General features: G+C 53.0%; 1 protein-coding gene across 1 annotated transcript; it reads left to right on the top strand.

The window, feature by feature from the left end:
* The first annotated feature begins 3,380 nt into the window (after nt 1-3,380).
* LOC119093464 (uncharacterized) lies at nt 3,381-18,724 on the top strand. The gene is made up of 3 exons (XM_037216419.1): nt 3,381-3,564; nt 13,691-13,808; nt 18,691-18,724. Exons 1-3 carry the CDS (start codon nt 3,390-3,392, stop codon nt 18,722-18,724), a joined length of 327 nt encoding a protein of 108 aa, XP_037072314.1. The 5' UTR covers nt 3,381-3,389.
* The last annotated feature ends 884 nt before the right edge of the window (nt 18,725-19,608 follow it).

Here is a 19,608-nt window from a genome sequence, read left to right as displayed (position 1 = left end):
AACCTTTATTTGTCAGACCAAACGCTTCGCCTAAAAACTTCCACCGGGCCACTGGGTGGCGTTGCCGGGCCGGGCGTCCGCCGCCGGCCCGAGACGGCTATATGTGTAGACTGGAGCGGCGGCGGGCGCCTGGCCCGTGTCGGCTTACGGATCGGGCGGGTGGGCGGTGTGTCGTGAGTTCCCTGGCGGCGATGACCATATCTTGTTATTGTTAGGAGAGGAGCTCAGATTTAAGCGTTCCGCTTATGCGCCAATCCACTCATCATATCATGTACCGCGTAATGCCCATAATCGAAAATAAACATCAAATCAAAATCAAACGTCTGGGGCCACAGTTCAGATGTTCACAAACAGCAATCCTAGATCGATAGGGCTTTTTAACGTCACTGCGTTAAAAAGATGACGATTAGTCGCGTTCTTCTAGCCAGTCAGCCTTTCACGACATAACCACAACTGGCAGCATCCCACAGACCTGCACTGAACCCAACGCTTTACCGCGTGGCGAGTAATCAAGCCCACATGTCTCAAATGACGCGACGTTTTTAAACCCCGCGTAGCAAACTGATCACGTTCGCTGCAAGATGCTGCGGCCAGCCACGATCCTTACAACTAGTAATGAGCCTAATTATTTGGTATTTTATACTGTTAAGTATGTGAAGTAAATCTCGGATGGAAAATCTGTGAAAAACACTGGTCTGAGTGGCGTTGGAACAACACTGTGTCGCCGCTGATCTGTAACGTCAGCACTGGTATAATATAGTTTGCAGCATATTTCTGGCACCTGTTAAAACTATCCTGATTAAGGCTACAATGTTTAGCAGCATCTTATTGCTCAATTCGTTTATAAAGCGGAACGTTAGCATTTCGACATGTGTTCTACATATGCTCACGCTGTGAGTGTTAACGAGCACAGACCAATACCAAGCCTTTAAGTTTCGTTAAGCCGAGATAGCGAGTTGTAATATGGTCTGGTCTATTTAAATTTGCTTGCATTTTCGCAATTTCGTCACCATTTGGTTTGCAAAGATGTCAGCTTTTATTACCGATCATGCCCGGTAAATCAGAAACTTGTTTCACTCCCGCATGGGGGGTTCCATATGAACTCACTTGTGTCAAATTTTGAGGTTTCTAGGTCAAACCCTGACAATTGGGCCAAATAAGGGCAAACAAGTTTAAACTCCAAAATCGGTGTCCGAAGCGCCCTCAAACCCCTCACGCAACCAGCCTACGTCTAGATATCACGCATCAACTACGTGTTAGTGGAATTTAATCAGATCAATGACCTTTTCGACCTTTATAAGATGACACCGCCTAAATCATGCGGGATTACAATGATGGCTGAATTTACAATCGACGCCAAATACTACCGGAGGCGCCACACTCCTGAAAGCGAAATGTTGGTAGAGATCATTTCAGGCCAGTGACGATTGTTTACTTTCATGAAGTCAGCTAAACATTTCGGACTTCGCTGTAGCCAATTAATTTGATATAGGTGTCAAACATGTCTAAACACACCGAATATCACGTTTTCCATTGGTACAGCGATTCTGTTTTGACCATGGTCTGACCATTGTACCACACCCAAGGTTAACACGCGCTCGGGTGAGGGGGCTCAAATTGACCCCCAAAAGTTTTTCCAAAATTATTTCCGAACGGCGCTGCGAAGCCGCGCCACATTTTGCCTAACTGTAGACAATTGAATAGTGGATCGTCTGACATAAAAATTTAGACGTACCTTGTAAGGTCGCTGACCTATGGGCAGGTCAAAGTCAGGGCACGGTTTCATCGAAGGCAATATTTAGGGAATCCTTCAATCTGATCCAACAACGGAGTGTTACACGAAGCCATACATATCTGAGATGCTTTCTTAGGCAACACAACAGTTGGATGAGCAAATTAAATTGACCTTAGGTCAGGTACGAAGGTCACACCGAGGTCAAACCCAACCTGTTTTATTACTCTAGGGTTTGCTGTATGCGATAGTTTCTGGAGCTCGTGTCGAGCTTATTGATAGCAGGAACCGCATTATATTTCTTCCATGGACTTCTTAGAGGCCAGAATAGGTCATTGAGCTAAAATAACCTAGGTCAACATTTTGTTTTAGGAACATACCGCCTAGCGCAATCTTTGTCGCTTAGTCAAATGCAAAACTCAAAGCAATCTTGTATGATTTTGGTCACCTTGACCTTCAAAAGGCCAAAAAGGTCACTGACCTTAAATGAGAATGTGATCTTTTGCTAAGAAACGGTTATCTACGTTCTGAGGGAACTAGGAGACCAACCTAAAACTTGACCTTGTTTGGCCTTTTTCGACCTGAAGTTCATGACCTAGCAGCCTGAAAATTTGACCTAAGTGAGTTCACGTACAATTCAACACACCCTGTAAGTGTGGTGTCTCTAGCGCTTTTAGTTCCCGAGATCTTAGTGGAATTAAATTGCCCCCCCCCCCAACCGAGCGAAGGGTATCTAGCCGGCCACCCGGGCGCGTGTTAATATATGTAGTCGTAATCCTAATATCAATAGCTTAGCTATCTAGAAGACCATTTCAAAGCTGTATAACTTCCTCTGATACGACGCTGTCGCATTATATTGCATGATTCCCCAGGAATTGCCTTCGCTGACAGCCATGGGCCAACATTTACCCGTCATAAGTCGACGAACTTGCAATGGATGTCCAATTTTTCATGCCAAAAGATCGGCCACGCAACTGCCTGCAGCACTACAAAGTTTGACGGGCTACGCCGCGCCACTCAGAACTTGTTTTGGAAAAACCTTGGGAGGCATCAAAGTGACCCCCCACATCCGCGTGCGTGCTAACGATTCACCATTTTTGCCAATTTATAGCCGAATTCAGCGGTTATAAATTAAACCAATGCATCACAAACACCTCACTATATGATTTGAAATGCTAGGCGTTGCCATTCATCAGTATCCATGCCATGAATGACACGACGTGCCATGGCACAGGCTCGACCGGCACTTGTGAAAGTGCGCCAGTGAGCTTGACATAGACAGAGGACACGCTCCGTGCGCTCTGCCCGCACCTGACGACAACATCCGCACGTCCGAGCACCGCCCTCTTCACCCCGCCGCCTCCATCGCCACCGACCCTCGAACACTTTCGTTTCCTCGCTGATGCGGAGCCGACGCCGGCGAACCGTTGACCTAACAGTGCGACCGACACGCGGCCTGCGGCGCGCCCGGGCGGCGTCCACGTCCACGTCCGGACGTCCACGGGCGCAGAGGCGTCGGCGCGGCGCAACGCTCTCGGAGGCGGCCGTGCGGCGCCCGCTCGGTCACGGCGCGACGCTCCGTTACCCTCGCCGTGACGCGCCGCGACGGTGCCGCGGCTGAGTCGGGCCGCGGCCGCCGCCGCGCCGAGACGCCGCCATGCGCGCCGCCGCGCCGCTGCTGCTGCTGGTGCTGGTGCTGGTGCTGGAGGGCGCCGGCGCGTTCCTGACGCACCGCTGGCTCGTGCCGAACCTCTACTTCCCCATGATCCGCGCGCTCGACCGCAAGACGACGACAGCGCGCAAGGTGTTCGGCGGGCTCACGCGGCTGTTCTGTGAGTACGCCGCCGGACGGCGGGCGCTTACACGGCACGAAGTGGACCCCTCCGCGAGGGAGATAGCTGGGGCGTCTGCTGGGATATCGTGGTGTGCTACAGACTTGTTAAGACCGCTCCGCACACCTACCACGCCACTTTTGTTGTCCTGCTGCAGTCTTGTACGAGCAAGTATATTTTTCAGACACCCAGGCTTTGAATTACGGCGTGACACGCCTCGTTTAGCTTTACTTAGCTTTGCTTTGGAAACAGGAGAACTAACCGCGTATGCAGCGTGAAAACTGGGCAGGTCATTGCACCATGGCGGCTGCAGAACATTATATTGTTTCAACGGCTGGCCCCGGGCAATCGGTTTGCCCCCCCCCCCCCAACCGTTCCCTCCCGGATCACCAGTTCGTCCCTCTGACCATATAATTGTTATCCCCCCTCCATCCATGCTCAGACAAAGCATTGCTTTCCTGCTAAAGGAAGTAGTGCTTCCTGAAACCATCTGCTGGCACGTCCGTTACGGCGCCTTGCGGCTATAGCGCCCGTTTGTGGTACGGCAGCAGCATGTGGCAGCCTTCTGCTGTTCGCGCATGCGCACCACAAGCCTCAAAACGAATGCGGTCAGTCGTGGAATGCGTGCAACCAGTGCTAGCGGCCAGAGGCCCATTCTCTATTTGCAAATGGTAGCCCATTCCCCAGCTACTGTTAGCCCGTTCGGCCCATGACATGGTTACCTGACTTACCTGTGACGTCACGATCGAAGCCCATTCCTTACTTGTCTGAGAGAGGGAGAAAGTGAGCTTGTTTACAAAGAAGTCGTAGCTGTTTACATAGCAACGCCCAGCAACGAGCGACGCTCTGCTTATGTCCTTGTATGTCGGGCAACCGGGTAGTTCTCAACCGTGTGTCGATCGCGTGATCGACAACGTGTTTGACAACAAACTTGCCAGCATCGGGGCCATGAAATAATGTCCGAATGTGTCATTACTGCGCGCTACATGTCTGCGGAATCAGCTAATTCTTTTCCTTTCCCAAAATTGGACATACAGGCGTTTTTGATAGACGCGTGTGACGCGCTTGCCTAAGAATCAAACGTTGCTCCCGCAATGGGTGGAGCTTGGCTCTGAAAAGCTGGGCCCTGGACTACAACACGTGCGCGACGTCCAGGCATAGCGCAGGGTTGGCACGCACACAGGAATGCAGGTGTGAACGCAGGAATGGCGCACGTGCTGCAAACAGGACACGCTTCATTCCTGCGTGCCCCTGGCGAACAAAGCACATACCGACATAGATAATAAAGCCGCGTCTGTACAAGTCGGTTACGCACGCGTGGAACGCGAGTCAAGCGCACTTCCTGTAGTAACAGCTGAAGACGGTTGAACGGCACGTTTGTGAATCGGATGGGGTGCATATGTGGGGAAGTAATGCGACAGGGATGAGCAGAGGGTGGCAACAGTAAGGATGCAGAGACCACATGGCAAGAAATGTTTACTCGTGTTGTGCCGCATAAACGTAACCCGAGGGATCTTATCATCATATTTGCTGACAGTGGCCCGGACTGTTCGTCCCAATGGGAATAAGAGGCCAACAGGAAGCAGCTAATATGGCTAACAAATGAGATCTGAAGGAACAGAATATGAAGAAATGGCACTTAGTAAAGAAGCAGCACTCACGAGTGGAAGCCGAAAAGCAATGGCTTGACACGCGTCGCTGACACGGGGCGGCGACAAGAGTTCGGGTTGACAAGAGGAGGAGATCTCACGGAGACAACGCTGAAGAAGACTACTGCGGGGCGAGAGGGTCATAACAATGCAGGAGGCGACAACTGAAGATGAGGATAGAACAGGTCCAACCAGAGGAACAGAGTCGACAGCCTGGCAAAGAGGACGTGAACAATGAACAGGACAACGGAATGGAATAGGCATTACGCAAGACGATGCGGCGAAAATGAGGCAAGTTAGAAAAGGAAGCGCAATTGAAAGAAGGGGGGTGGACAATAGAATCTGGGCCAATCTCCAACTGCAAGGGGAACGCCGAAATCTAAGACCTCTGGAAACCTGTTTCACAGTGCTAATCACCGGCGCTTTATTTCATTTGGAAATGGACGTCAAATTCGCAATGTCAATCACTGCATGCCTAGTATAGCGAGGGCAGCATTGTCGTAGAAGTTTTTCTGCAATGATATTAACAAACAAAATGTAATGCCAAAGCCACCATCGGTGATGAACGCTATTAGGGACGAAATGTTTCTTGGTGCGAGTAAAGCGGACACTTAACTGGCCTCGTGGGTTGTTGCGCTATGTTGGGCTTTGGAAAAAACCATAAAACACTTACTCTGTTACTTACCTCATGATCAGATGTCACAATTAGAGCTGACCGTTCAGCATTTATTCAGCTCACTGGGGTGACAACGTTCCCACAACTGAATTTGCTTCAGCGTTTCCCAGCCGGAGCGATGAACATCGCTCAATGCATGGGTGGAGCCTGGACAGTAGGGAGCCGCTTCATACAATCTTATGATGCCCAGCCAGACAAATGATCGTTTGTGCCTCATCCCTAAGAGTGCCATTGTGACAAATTATTGAAGAGCAGCCACCCCATCTCACGTTGCGGCGTGCGATCACGCTCTTTAGCCGGGTGGATGAACTGAAAGTCATTCATTCGGCTGAAGGCCTTCACCATTAGTACTGCATGAACCTCGTACCATGGCCACACAGGTTAAAGTGCTGAGAGGAACGCCTGGAATATCCTCGTGGAAAGAGTCATCGTCTGACAAACTGGTACAAACGGTGGTTAAATGCAAACAGGCGGGGAATAACAAGTCCCATCGGATGTGTCGGAACTTGCCGACCAGCTCGTGAGAGATGGGAGAGATTTAGATTTGGATGAGATTTACACTGCAGCGAACAACTTGAGCATGACTTGCCAGCCAACTAACTGCACAACGATCACAGCGGCCTTTAAAACCCAAGGAACAGTCAACGACGTTAGAAAGGGATTCAAATCGCTGACGGCACCACAGGCTTAAGGTTTGACAACGCACTGACCAGGTATCACTGATCACTCTCAGGATTCGATGTCAGTGGTGTGTTGCCTCCACTTATAAACCGTGTGCTGTGTTGTACTCTCAAGTAGGACGTAAGCGCAGCGTAAAGACGAACACGACGTCGTGCTGCGCGCCGTCCGTGCAGGCTGTGCAGCATGAACGCGTTCTTGTTACCGCAGATGTGTGCATGGCCGCCCAGACATCTCCATATGCACGGTGTTAGAATGAATCTTTGCATCCCTTTGGGGAGTCCTGTCCCTCCATCGCGCCCATTGTTGTCTCAGCATCACAACTTTGACCAGCTTAGAAAAACTGATCAAAAATACTAAATGCTTAAAAAGTTGCTATGTTTAAGTCTGTTGTCTTGTATTATCTCCCTGTGATGACGTCAGTAATCATGTCTCTGCATGCATGTGTGTATGTACATATATGTATACCTCCACGTTGGATCTCGTCCTAGTGGTGGTTGGACCCGTCCCTTTTTCATCAAAACAGCTAGGTAACACATTAGGCCGTCGAGTATATAGAGCACGCAATTTTCCCTAAAATGGATGGCGGCAATCAAGCGGTTGGTACCGTGGATGTCGAGCTGTCTAGGCGGCCATGCACACATCTGCGGCAACAAGAACGCGTTCATGCTGCACAGCCCGCACGGGCGACGCGCAGCGCGACGTCGTGTTCGTCTTTACACTGCGCTTATTTCCTACTTGAGAGTACAACACAGCATACGGTTAATAAGTGGAGGCAACACACCACTGACATCGAATCCTGAGAGTGATCAATGATACCTGGCCAGTGCGTTGTCAAACCTTTAGACTGCGGTGTTGTCAGCGATTTTGACAACCATTTTGGCAATGATTAACATCGGTACCTAGACCTCCTTCAATACTCCCTCTTGCCAATAGATAGATACATAACCAAGTTCAGTACTGCAGTACCAACCACTTGATTGCCACCATCCATTTTAGGGAAAATTGCGTGCTCTACGTACTCAATGGTCTAATGTATTACCTACATATTTTGATACTACGACAGTTAATTTCTTTGTTTTGCGCGTTAAATGCCATAAATGAGCTACTTGTGTTGATATTTTACTTAAAGCGATGCACAGCATTGTGTCATTGATGCTGTAGAGAGTGCGGTGACATCTCACCGCGCATTTGGGAACGTCATTTCGTGCGGGTGAAACTTTGTCCAGAAAGGTGCCACTGACAGTGGGGTTTTACCACCTTGATATGCCTGCTTACAAAACTGGTCAATTCACAAAATGGCAATCTCTTTAAACCAAGAATAAAGCACCAGCCCGTCCTTGCAGAAGTGTATTCGACCGCACACATCTTCGGCGGCGCGTTTGGCAGTGACGTCAGCGTCCGGCTCTGTCCAAGTTTGGCAGTGACGTCAGCGTCCGGCTCTGCCCAAGTTTGGCAGTGGCATCATCACTCTGTTCCGCTTGAGTTTGACAGTGACGTCACCATACTGTTCTGCTTGAGTTTGGCAGTGACGTCAGCGTCCGGCTCTGCCCATGTTTGGCAGTGACGTCAGCGTCCGGCTGTGCCCAAGTTTGGCAGTGGCGTCATCATCCTGTTCTGCTTGAGTTTGACAGTGACGTCACCATCCTGTTCTGCTTAAGCTTGGCAGTGACGTCAGCGTCCGGCTCTGCCCATGTTTGGCAGTGACGCCAGCGTCCGGCTGTGCCCAAGTTTGGCAGTGGCATCATCATCCTGTTCTGCTTGAGTTTGACAGTGACGTCACCACCCTGTTCCACTTGAGTTTGGCAGTGACGTCACCATCCCGTTCTGTCCGCGTTTCGCCTCCTCCTGTTTACTGCACGGCCACCGGCCGAGCCAGCGCCAGCCTCGCCTGCAGAGAAAGCCGGCGAGAGAAGCTCCGGCACGGCCGCGGGTCCGGCAGTCGGAAACCGTGACGACACAGTGCACACGGGTGCAGTCTTGCATGGGCTCCACGCGTAGACAACGCTGGGGCGGACTTCCACTGGTCACGCGGCTGGAGAAATCTAGCCCCGCGTTTCACAGCATTGCACTCATTCGTGCCAGGGTGCCATTGGTCCCGCAAGAACACGGGAGCCGCGGTTAGCCCCGTCCATCCGGCGCGGTGAGAGTATCTATGTCTTTTACAGTTATAGGTATCACTCGCACGCTTAAAGCGTTCTGCTGGGTTGCCTCGCATACACCCTAGGCAAGTACCGTTGGCCAGGTATATATCCCAAATCGCGCTCCGGTCTGCGTAATCCATTCTGGCTGTAGGCGACTCTTCAAAAATGCGCGCACAGACCAACTAACAACGATCCAACTACCGCACGGAACGCGTTGATTTTCATCCAGTTCACCTCTTAAATCGTTTTTGTCCAACCTAATTTCACCTAAATAATCACCAGACTCCATTCTCCTTAAATCCGTTCGTCCAGAACCCGCATACGTGCCGAATGTCGACAGCGCATCACTTGTGCCTCTCACCGCACCGTCAGACCGTCACCGGCTTCTTTTTTGCCCCGCCGGTCACCTGCGCGCCCCAGCACGCCCGGGCCCGCAGCCCTCTCGTGATCCGCCGTGAGAATGCGCTCTGGTGTCGCGGCACGCCCGAGCCCGCAGTCCTCTCGTGGTCCGCCGTGAGAATGCGCTCTGGTGTCGCGGCACGCCCGGGCCCGCAGCCCTCTCGTGATCCGCCATGAGAATGCGCTCTGGTGTCGCGGCACGCCCGTGCCCGCAGTCCTCTCGTGGTCCGCCGTGAGAATGCGCTCTGGTGTCGCGACACGCCCGGGCCCGCAGTCCTCTCGTGGTCCGCCGTGAGAATGCGCTCTGGTGTCGCGGCACGCCCGGGCCCGCAGTCCTCTCGTGGTCCGCCGTGAGAATGCGCTCTGGTGTCGCGACACGCCCGGGCCCGCAGTCCTCTCGTGATCCGCCGTGAGAATGCGCTCTGGTGTCGCGGCACGCCCGGGCCAGAGGCATTGCCTGCACACGCCTACCGAGCGTGAGACGGGACTCGCCCCAGGACCAACATTGGCGTCTGAGGAAGCTGCTATGAGGAACAGGAGGAAAGAGTGGTGGTAACTGGCGCTGCAGCAGCCTCCTCCGCCGCCAGCTGAGGGCCAACGACCGCGCTGGTCCGGATCGGACTGGACTGTTCAGGGTCGGACCGAACTGTTGCGGATCGGACCAGACCGCTCCGGATTTGACCGAACTGCTCCGGATTTGATCGGACTGTTCAGGATCGGACCAGACGACTCCAGATGGGACCGGACTGCTCCATATCGGACCGGAATACTCCAGATCGGACTGGACTGCTCCGGATTTAACCGAACTGTGCTGGACTGAACCGGTCTACCCCAGACGGGCTGACCGAGACGTCCGTGTGGCAGAGACCACGCTTGGAGTAGTCGGGTCAGGAGGGACACCGCGTCTCCGCAGCCATGTTGTGTCTCCCCCCCCCCCCCCAACTGATTTGATGTGGTGAAGGGGACGTGGCCGTTACCGGCCTCCGCCTGATGTGAAATAATTTGTGTCACCCGAATTTGTGGCGTTACTTAAGTGACTAAGAATGAGGCTCAAATTTGGCTGAGGTACGAAACGGCGAGCGAACATTACAGCGCGCCCAACGCGGGAGAATCCAGCGGAGTTAACGAGTTTGATAACCGTATTCTTGTTGAACTGGCTGCTTACAGGCAATGCAGACTTGAGGCAAAGTGAATAAGAACGCTGAAAGGGATGCCTAGGGGTGGCTCTGGTGCTCATTACCCTAGCCTCCCAGCAGCATTCATACCATAATATTTGGGGGTGTCGTCGGGCCACGCGGTCTGTGCGGTTTCTCGGCGCGAGGTCAAACTGGTCCGTCTCTTGCACGATGCGGATGCTTAAAGCCACGCGTTCCACACGTTCGATCGAATGGACTCTGGTGCGGGCCAGCATGCTTGATGACCGCGACAGGCGGGTACACAAACCAGAAGGCCGGATGCTCTATTCGGGGCGCCGTGATGGTGCAAGAACTGACCCGTCCAGATGCTCTCTGGTCGACGCTATCTAGGACGTGCATGTGTCCGCTGCATCGATTTCTCTTCCCTGCGCTGTGTGCACTCCTGACATAGGTGAGGAAGACGCGGCCGCCACACGAGCTCTGCGTCAGCAAGGACGTACGCACATAGAAATCGCTGGGGGCACGTGACCGCCTCACCAAATATATGACGTGAATTTATATGTACACAATTAAAAGTCCGCAGTTCGAAAATCCAAGCAGACGCGTACAAAGAGAAAAAACGAGGACATGCGGAATTGCCACACTACCCACAAGACACTTGCCCACACCTGTGGTGCGCTTAACTCGGCATGTGCCGTTTTTTTCACCGCGTTGTGCCCCCTGTGAAGTCCTGCGTACATCCCTTCAAGTGAGGCATGTGTGTGTGATTCACATCCTGGTATTCGGCAGGCGTCTGTGTGTTGAATGACCCACATTCACGTTTGCTTACGCAGCGAGGTTACGATCATGACCCCGCACGCTGTCGGAAAAAAGAAAAGACAGACAGCAAATGCCAGCGCTCAACGACGGCATTTACGGGACGGGACGACAGTTTTAGTATTCTATTGTGGTCAACGGTGAAGGCTACAGGTGTGTGCATTTAAGAAGGCTTCGGTAAACACGATCCTAAAACTATGCTAATGCGGCAAGGTAATACATGCATTTGGAATGGCAGCACCGTGCAGTTCGCCGGTCGTCTGATTGGGCCATGTCAGGATTGTAACAGAAAGGTGCGGAGTGGCTGTTTGATGAATACGACTGTCACTGGCATGAACTGAATTGGCACAATCCACGTATTTGGACTTCACCAAGCGTCGCAGCGAGCTTCTGCCGTTGACCCGAACGCCTGTTATAGACATTCTACGTGGCGGAGGTGCGCAGATGCTGAACTCGTTCCGACACTCCACTCGATGCGCACTATTTACACACCCAGGTGCGTCAACACTGTGCATGCCGCATCTTCCAACTTGCAGGGCTCAGGACGTCGTGATGGTGCACCCGTGGAGGATTTGGTAGTTCGCTGTGAAGGGAAGTCAGCGGAATTTGTTGTTGGATGCTTAAGTATTGATCTTCAGAGTAGTGTGTCAGTCAGGTAACTAGCAAACAATAGTGTGGCATTGCCTGAAAGCAAATGACAATTTATTCGGAGAATATGTCCCGCTCCGTCTGCCTCCCGCCCCGTCCACGTCTCGCTCCCGTGTCTCGCCAGACTTTTGCTCTACCCGCATTCTGTGCTCCACGCTTCTCCCACCCCGTCCGTCTCCTGTCCCGCCAGCAGCTCCCAACCGCATCCTGTCCCATCCTTCTCCTGCCCCGTCCGCCTCCTACCCCTTCCGCCTCCTGCCCCGTCCGCCTCCTGTCCCGCCAATCAGCGCCCCACCCGCATCCTGTCCCTCCTCCTGCCCCGTCCGCCTCCTGCCCCGTTCCTCTCCTGTCCCGCCAATCAGCGCCCCACCCGCATCCTGTCCCTCCTTCTGCTGCCCCGTCCGGCTCCCGTGCCCGTCAGACCGGTGCACCTGCGGTGGCCGGCGGAGCTTGCAGCGACCCAGTGACGGCGGCCTCGCGGGTCGGCCCGGATCTGCAGCGGCACGGACCGAGGCGCCGCAGACCCGCCCGCCGGCCGGCCGGCCGCGTCCAACGCTCGGGCCCGTTCCACCCGGCCGTCGGTGCCAGGGCGTGACGGGCAGTCCGGCGGGTGTAACGGCGCCCCGAGGCCAGCCGGGCGGCCAGGCTTCCCTGGCAGGCATGGGTGCAGGCGGTGTCAGAAGAGATATTCCGAAGTGTCGCCTTGGGGCGCTTGGCCCCGTACATGCGCACGGACGTACATAATGAAGTGTTTTGAGCGCGTGCAGTATGGAGGCGTTGCCATGATGCATATTTGCATTTGTTTTTCACAAAGGTTCGGAAGTAAATTCGTCACCCCTGTATCGCCCTGCATGGATCGTTGCAATTCAACTGCACAATTACGGTGAAGCATTTACATGCTTCTCAAACGTGCATTGCTCTGCATAGAGACGAGGTGTTTTATTCAATTATATGACTAAAACACTGTGCCTCTATACAGATTACATGTTCAATTTCTGCTGGTGGAATCGACTTCCAGAGAAACCATGGTTCTACCGCATGCCTCCCGATTTGTACATCTACAGGTTCAAACCGAAACAGCACAAACCACATAACCTTGCCAATACTCTTCCTTTCTCATGTCCGTTTTGGAATGTTATCGCTCGTTGCGCCCTCTGACCGGTCTGGCGTCCGCTTAATACCGTCCTCCGTCTCCAACAATGACACCACGAGCTGCTATCGGACGGAGCTCCCACACTTCCCAGTGAACATGCCGCCACGCATCCAGCAAGAACTGCCCTGCAAAAGAGGCGCCCCGCGCCTCACGCGTCGTGGCCTAGATCACTCAGCTGGTCCAGCCAGAGCAAAAACCGGCTCCCATTAACGGTGGCAGTGAACCGCACTCGAATCGGAACGAAATTTGACTGCGCCCTTTTTGTGCATCGTTTGAGTGCTTGACTCTGGGATGGGCGTGACGTCCGGTCACTGAACCTAGAGACCTGGTTGCTGTGATTTGTCTTGTCCAATGATGCAGAAGTGCCTGCTATGGCCGTTTCCAATCGGCGCAACCGAAGGGTGACGCCGCGCTGCGGTCGAACGTTTTACAGCCGTCAGACATCATTGCATTGCATATGAGTAGGCATCTTTATATGACTAACGTCAGTATCCAGGATGCGAAGTTGAGCCTGTCAAACAATCCTGAAATAACGTCATAGGTGTATTGAGACTCTCAGATTATCAGTTGATGACACTGCAAAAGCAGAGGCATGGTGAGAAACAAAGACATGCATGTACATTTTTCAGATGTGTTTAACTACCCACTGTCTGCCAAATTGCTCAGCTACTTCCAAGACTACTTTCGTTTCGCGTCCAGCTAAGTCAGACTTCACCGTACGTTTAGCAGGCTCCGCATCTCTTCCCCGATCACGCGCACGCCCTGTTCCCTCGGCTGACGTTGCTCGAGACGCCCACATTGACGCCGTGTGCGCTGCTCTGTTTCAGCGTTGCTGGGTCGACGTAAGCGCTCGATAGACTCGGGGTCGCTCTGTGACTTCCGCGAGCCCTGTCTGGCGCTCGAGGCGATGGACGCTGGTAACCTGGAGCGGTGGATTGAAAACAGGTGAGCAGCGCGTGGCTAACTCATAAGCTACTAGCAGCCACGGTGCGGTGAAAATTTGCCACAGGGGGTGGCTACATTTATGAGCGAATCCCAGTCCCATTCACAGTATCTACGCCGCGTGAATAGATTAACGGACCCCACAAACGCTAATAAGTACAGCATCTATCGTTTCAATAAGCTATCGACGATGGCATGCCGTGGTGCATTAAAGGCCGTTTCACATTTAAAGATATGGAGGCAAACATCATATATGACACAAGCTCACTTCCAACTATTGGCGTACTTTATAAGCGGAAAAGAGTGCTCTAGATAGCACAACTCTCTATTTAGTAAATACGCTCCTCAATGCATCATGATTTGATTACAGCATCGTACCTTGCACAGTATTGATTGAGAGCCAATTGACGGCCGTTGTATCTGGTAAACGCGTTCACAAGCGCCGGATAGGAACCCCCAGCAATTCTATTTTTTGGTCCTGACTACCACATGGCTTATGAAATGACAGGATTCGAATGACGTTCGTATGACGTCATGAATGACAAGGGGGCTGAAATACTCTCCCGGATATACCTTTCCCCATTTTCGCGAGCGTGTAGCTCAGAAACTAGGGGTGCTTAGGTCTTAAATGGGGTAGGATAGTGAACAGCACCAAAAGGTCTTCAAAATCGCTATTCCAGTTCAAAGCCCCATATAAATGTGGAGCATCTCCTTCAAACGATTGTAAGTTACAGCTGAATACAATACACGTCGACTATTCGTTTGTCTTGTTAGTAACTTACGCCAATTTGGCTGTAAATATTGCTGCAAATGGTAGTGTCCGTAAAATCTAAAACCAAAATAGCTTTTTGTTCCCAGAGTTCGGAATTGTGCTCAGTAGTGTTGTGGTGTAAGACCGCGTTCGAACCTGACCGGGGGTGGGTGGGGGGGGGGGGGGAGACTAAAGCCTCATCAGCCCCCTCTTTGTCGCGCCATTTCCAGCAGCGATGGCCCTCGTTGATCAATTCTTCATACATCATTACTGTTATTTACATTATTATATAGCTTTATAGCTCCGTTTTCCACGGGCGGGACGCGCCCAGTAGCGAGTGCCAGGCCGCGCCTGGACTCGCTGCTGATCGTGCCTGCACGCGTCGCTTCTCCGCACGACTTCCCCACGCCGCCAAAATGTGACTTTTAAAACAGTAATTATTCGTAGTGAATAGAGAACGAGTGCGCGTGTGTGGGTGTGAGGGGGGGGGGGGACTTAGGGGCCGATTGTGAGCCTGGGTTACCAGCGGGCTCCAGGGGCGGCGTGCTGCCAGTTGCCATAAGCGCAGCACGCCCAACGTCACAGATACCAAGTGCCGCCCGCAGCACCGCGCAGCTCAGCTGTAGCTGAGACACTTAAGTTCGCTGACAAGACGTCCAGCGCAGTACAGCGCTCCCCCTGGCTGCGCGCCAGGCGTGCTGGAGCTCTGCGTCTTCTCTCTCGTCTCCGCCCGCGACTTCTGTGACATGCCGCGGCTTTTCCGTAAACACCGACTATTCTGGTGCTCACGTTCAGGGTCTCCCGGCCCACGCGCGCCACAGTCGGCTATATTCGCCACGAAAGCGCGGGGAAACCGGCGCGTTCAGCGGAATTTCACGGCGTTGACAGTCCCGGCCAGCACGCGGGCACAGCGGTGACGTAAGCCCACGCGTTGAGCGGCGCTCCCACCCATTCCCTTCCACTCTGCGGCTGGAGCCTCGGGTCGTCGTACGACAAAAGGCGCTGCTCACGCGTGAAATGCAAGGGACAGCGGGCTGGGTTAGCGCGCTTTCCCGCCCACAGACGGCTGTAACGCTCCGCCCCTCGCTCCACTGCCCGCCGTAAAGCGAATGCTGAACTGGACGGTGACGGAGCCTGGTTGTTGCTCGGGCTAGTGGTTAGTGGCGGCAGGGCTGGGCTGGGCAGGGCAGGGCTGGGCTGGGCTGGGCAGGACTGGGCAGGGCAGGGCTGGGCAGGGCTGGGCTGGGCAGGGCTGGAAATGTTGCCTTTTCTGTCACCGACAACATCTGGAACCGTCTAAATTGCCACCTGGGGTCAAATCTTTCAGAAACCGTTGCAAGATATCTCTTAATGCAATAAACGCAAAAAGTAAAGGCAAATTGAATGCAATGCGGCATAATCATCAAACATTTTTCGTTTCTGGGTTCATTTACACTAAAGCTTCATTTGCCGGCCATCAAACACTGAATAAAGGCTGGGATTAACCTAACAGAATTATCAGATAACGCATCTCGATTCTGATTTTGGACCCAATTCTGCACCCTTGCATCATAAGCATACGTTAACCCACGACTCACGAAATTTTTCACCTCTGCCCTTCGGATAAGGCCTCAGAACCCCCTCCCCCACTAAAATATCGAAAACGAAGCAAGCTGGAGTCATGTGAAAAACATTGGAAAGCTCTCGTTCGTCAAACTGCATCAGATAGATGTGCAGAGCCAATAAATGTGACACATACACACACACACACACACACACACACACACACACACACACACATATATATATATATATATATATATATATATATATATATATATATATATATATATATTAAACCATACTATGCACCATTAAAGTCTAAGTTAACAATCGTCGATATGAACCCAGACAGATTAAATCAGATCATGTTACATTGACACCTGAAAATCAGGTGGTTAAATAAACACCTGAAAAACCCTTGGTGTTATTTCAAGAACTAAACACGATACGACAATGCAGAAAAGAGTGTTAAATGACGGCTGGAAAACTCTACAACACGGACACTAGTGGACATCGCCACATGTTGTCACCCTGAAACACTCCGCTCTCCAGCGTCACTTAAAGCGTGCATCTTTGAGACTTTGCATTTCTGCCGATCCATGCACGAGTGAGCGGCGCCGCTGACCGGCCGGCATTCCCCAATTGGCTCCAGGCAGCTGGAGAAGGTTCGCGACCCAGTCAGGGTACAGAGGCACGCCGCCCCGGCGGCCGAGCGGCCCCCTCCCCACCAGGGTCAGAGCGTGCCCACGGCCGGCCGGGGCTGGTGAGCGTCCCCACTGACCCGTCGGCCCGCCATCCCAGCGAGTTCAGGGTAGGTCCGCACAACGGCGCACCGAGGCAGCGAACGGAGCAGGAAGTTAACAAGCAAGACCGCTCACAGCGTGACCTCCGCTAGGTCATGCCGGGTAAACTGGATGAAGGCGATTGCTGTATTGGCCTAACTGGCTGCATTGGGTACGTAACAAGGCACATCAGTGGGAAAGAGCACGGTTAGAAAGGCCATAGTTCATGTGTCATTAAGGTCTGAATCGTATGACCTTCACACGGTAAGGTATGGTCACAAACCTCAAAGTTTAACGTAGCTTGACCTTAGATGATCCGACCTTGAAAACAACATCAGAATGATAGCAAAGTACTTCAGAGTGATTTCGATTAGAAGGGAAGGCCTGAAAAGCTCTCTGAAGTTCACTTTTTGCGAGAAGTGAGCGCTATTCGTCATTTTTGAGCAAAATATCACCAACGCGACCTCAAGAAAGAAGCCGAAGGCCAGGACCCAGTGGTGACAGAAGATGCTCTAATCTAAATTTCGACACCACTCTTATGGTCATCAAAAACTTATTCTCGAAAACCTTTAGAGGGGTCCTCCAAGGCCCGTAGGACGAGGGTAAAACCGTAGCGAATGTTACTAGTAAAGCGAGCACACCCGCAAATTGCAACAACTTGTGCAGACATACATTTTCATGCTTTTCATTTTGCGTTCCACTCGTCCATGGTCGGTGGGGCTTCCCAGCGGGGCATGGGACAGCAAGTAAGCCAGCCATGTTCCGGAACTCCCCCGCCGCACCAAACATAACCATTAGGTCGGGAGATGAGCGCGGATTAGCCCGACGCTCCAGCCGATCTGCCCGCATCAACAAAGCTGCGCCAGTTGTTGACCACTTCTGAGTGGGGAAACGGTGCGCGTCGCCTGATCGGGTGGGGAAAGCCGTCGTCCCCCCCCCCCCCCCGGAACGTCCATGACGGTGGGCCCCATCTTCCGAAATGGCCCATCTCGTCGATGCTAATGGACGCGAAAGCCAGATTACCGGCGAAACAACATGTGCGCAGGGATGTCTGTTTGGCATTTTGTGAAGATTACGTAAGTTGTTAAGTGCATATGCGAGGAACATTATGCATATCAATAGGACAGCAGAAATGGCCATCTTCCTCGCAGAACAAACCATGTACAGAGATGTAGATGCGTCGATATTTCGGCAACCATTGTCGAGACGAATGGCTGCAGTAAATTCTTATCTACTACTACTATTTACTATTGAAATTTACTTCTGCTATTCGTTTCAGTAAAGGCACGTTACCGAAATATCAATGCATCTATATCCCCTTTGTTGTTTTTTCTGGGAGGAATAAGGCTATTACAACTGTCTTATCTATATGGTGTGAAAATGTTTGCGCGCCCCGCCCCAACGAACCTGCCGCGCTAGCGTGGGACGCGCGCCGCCCTCGCTCCAGCTGGCTTCGGAAGCGCCGCGCCACGTGCGACCTGGATCTGGCCCAGGGGCACATTGGGGGCTGAGCCCTGGCAGCAGCGCAGGCCGGCCCGGCAACACAGAGGATGGAGGGGACTTTGCGAGAAAACTATTGGACTGTGAGGTAACGAGGGCGGGCCGACCCAGTTGAAAGACACCTACCAGCAAAACACCACCAGAAGCAGTCAACCATGCAGTTCCAAGTGAGGGGCTAGCAGTAGGGAGAGACCGGAGCAGACCGGGGATCCCGGGGGCAGACTGGGGAGGACGCGTCGAGCCGACAGCCGTTCCTCGAGGACAAGGCGTCCCCGCCGCCCATCACCCGGCGACGACGTCTGGCCCGCAGACAACAGAACATCGGCCACAACACGCACGTCTGAGTCTACAGGCTGTTGTCTCCCCATCCTTACCGGACCATTGGACGGCTGGCGCTCCAAACATGCCCTCTGACCCCTCCCCACCGGGCGGGCGCGGGCCGGGCCAAGGATACCTGTTCCCTCCCATGTAGTTGGGGAAAGGGGGAGGGGGTCACTGACCATGCGACCCTCCCCGCCTGACGCTGTGTTTCGTGCGCACTCCCATAATTAAGGTGTGGGGGGGGGGGGGGGGGGGGAGTTTAAGCATCACACGTTTCGGCGCTGGGCCCGCGTGCAGCGATGACTAGTGTGTCAATATGTGTGAGGGATTTTTTTGTAAATGAATTTGACGGCCTGCGTTTTAATGGTTTAGCGTAGAGGCGAGACTGGAAGTGCGTTGGTCTGGCGGCGAAAGAGCACTCGCGCCCGGCGTTGGATGACATGGGATCCGAGGCCCCTGACACGTGCTTCGGCGCGACGGCTCGCCCGTTAGCCCTCGCCGAGGCTATCTTGATTTTGCCGTTGGAGGCGACCACGTGGAGGCGCAGCGGCTCGTCGTCGCCCTCGCCTATCCCGCGTCGTAGTCAGGCGCGGCGTACGGGCCACGGCGCCATATCCATGAATGTTTTTTTTTTGCTATGCGTTAGTCTGTTGGAAACATGGATGGTTTGACTTTTCTCTTTCTCTTAATTTTTTCGATTGCTCGGGCCGGCCGAACCTTTGCCGAACCCCACGCAGCGCACGCGGACGGATCCCATCACACGCGCTGTCTTCACCCTGTACTTTATCGCTCGTCCGGAGCGATTTATTAACTGATTTTGCATGACGTTCGTGCGCCCGTATTTTGCTTTCTTTTTTGTTTGTTTGTCGATTGCCTTGTTTAAGCGGAGCACTTGCCTTGGAATCGA

Source organism: Pollicipes pollicipes, unplaced genomic scaffold (assembly GCF_011947565.3).
Source record: "Pollicipes pollicipes isolate AB1234 unplaced genomic scaffold, Ppol_2.1 Scaffold_4002;HRSCAF=4701_pilon_pilon_pilon, whole genome shotgun sequence".
NCBI lineage: Eukaryota > Metazoa > Arthropoda > Thecostraca > Pollicipedomorpha > Pollicipedidae > Pollicipes > Pollicipes pollicipes.
This window is presented reverse-complemented; position numbering and strand designations above follow the sequence as displayed.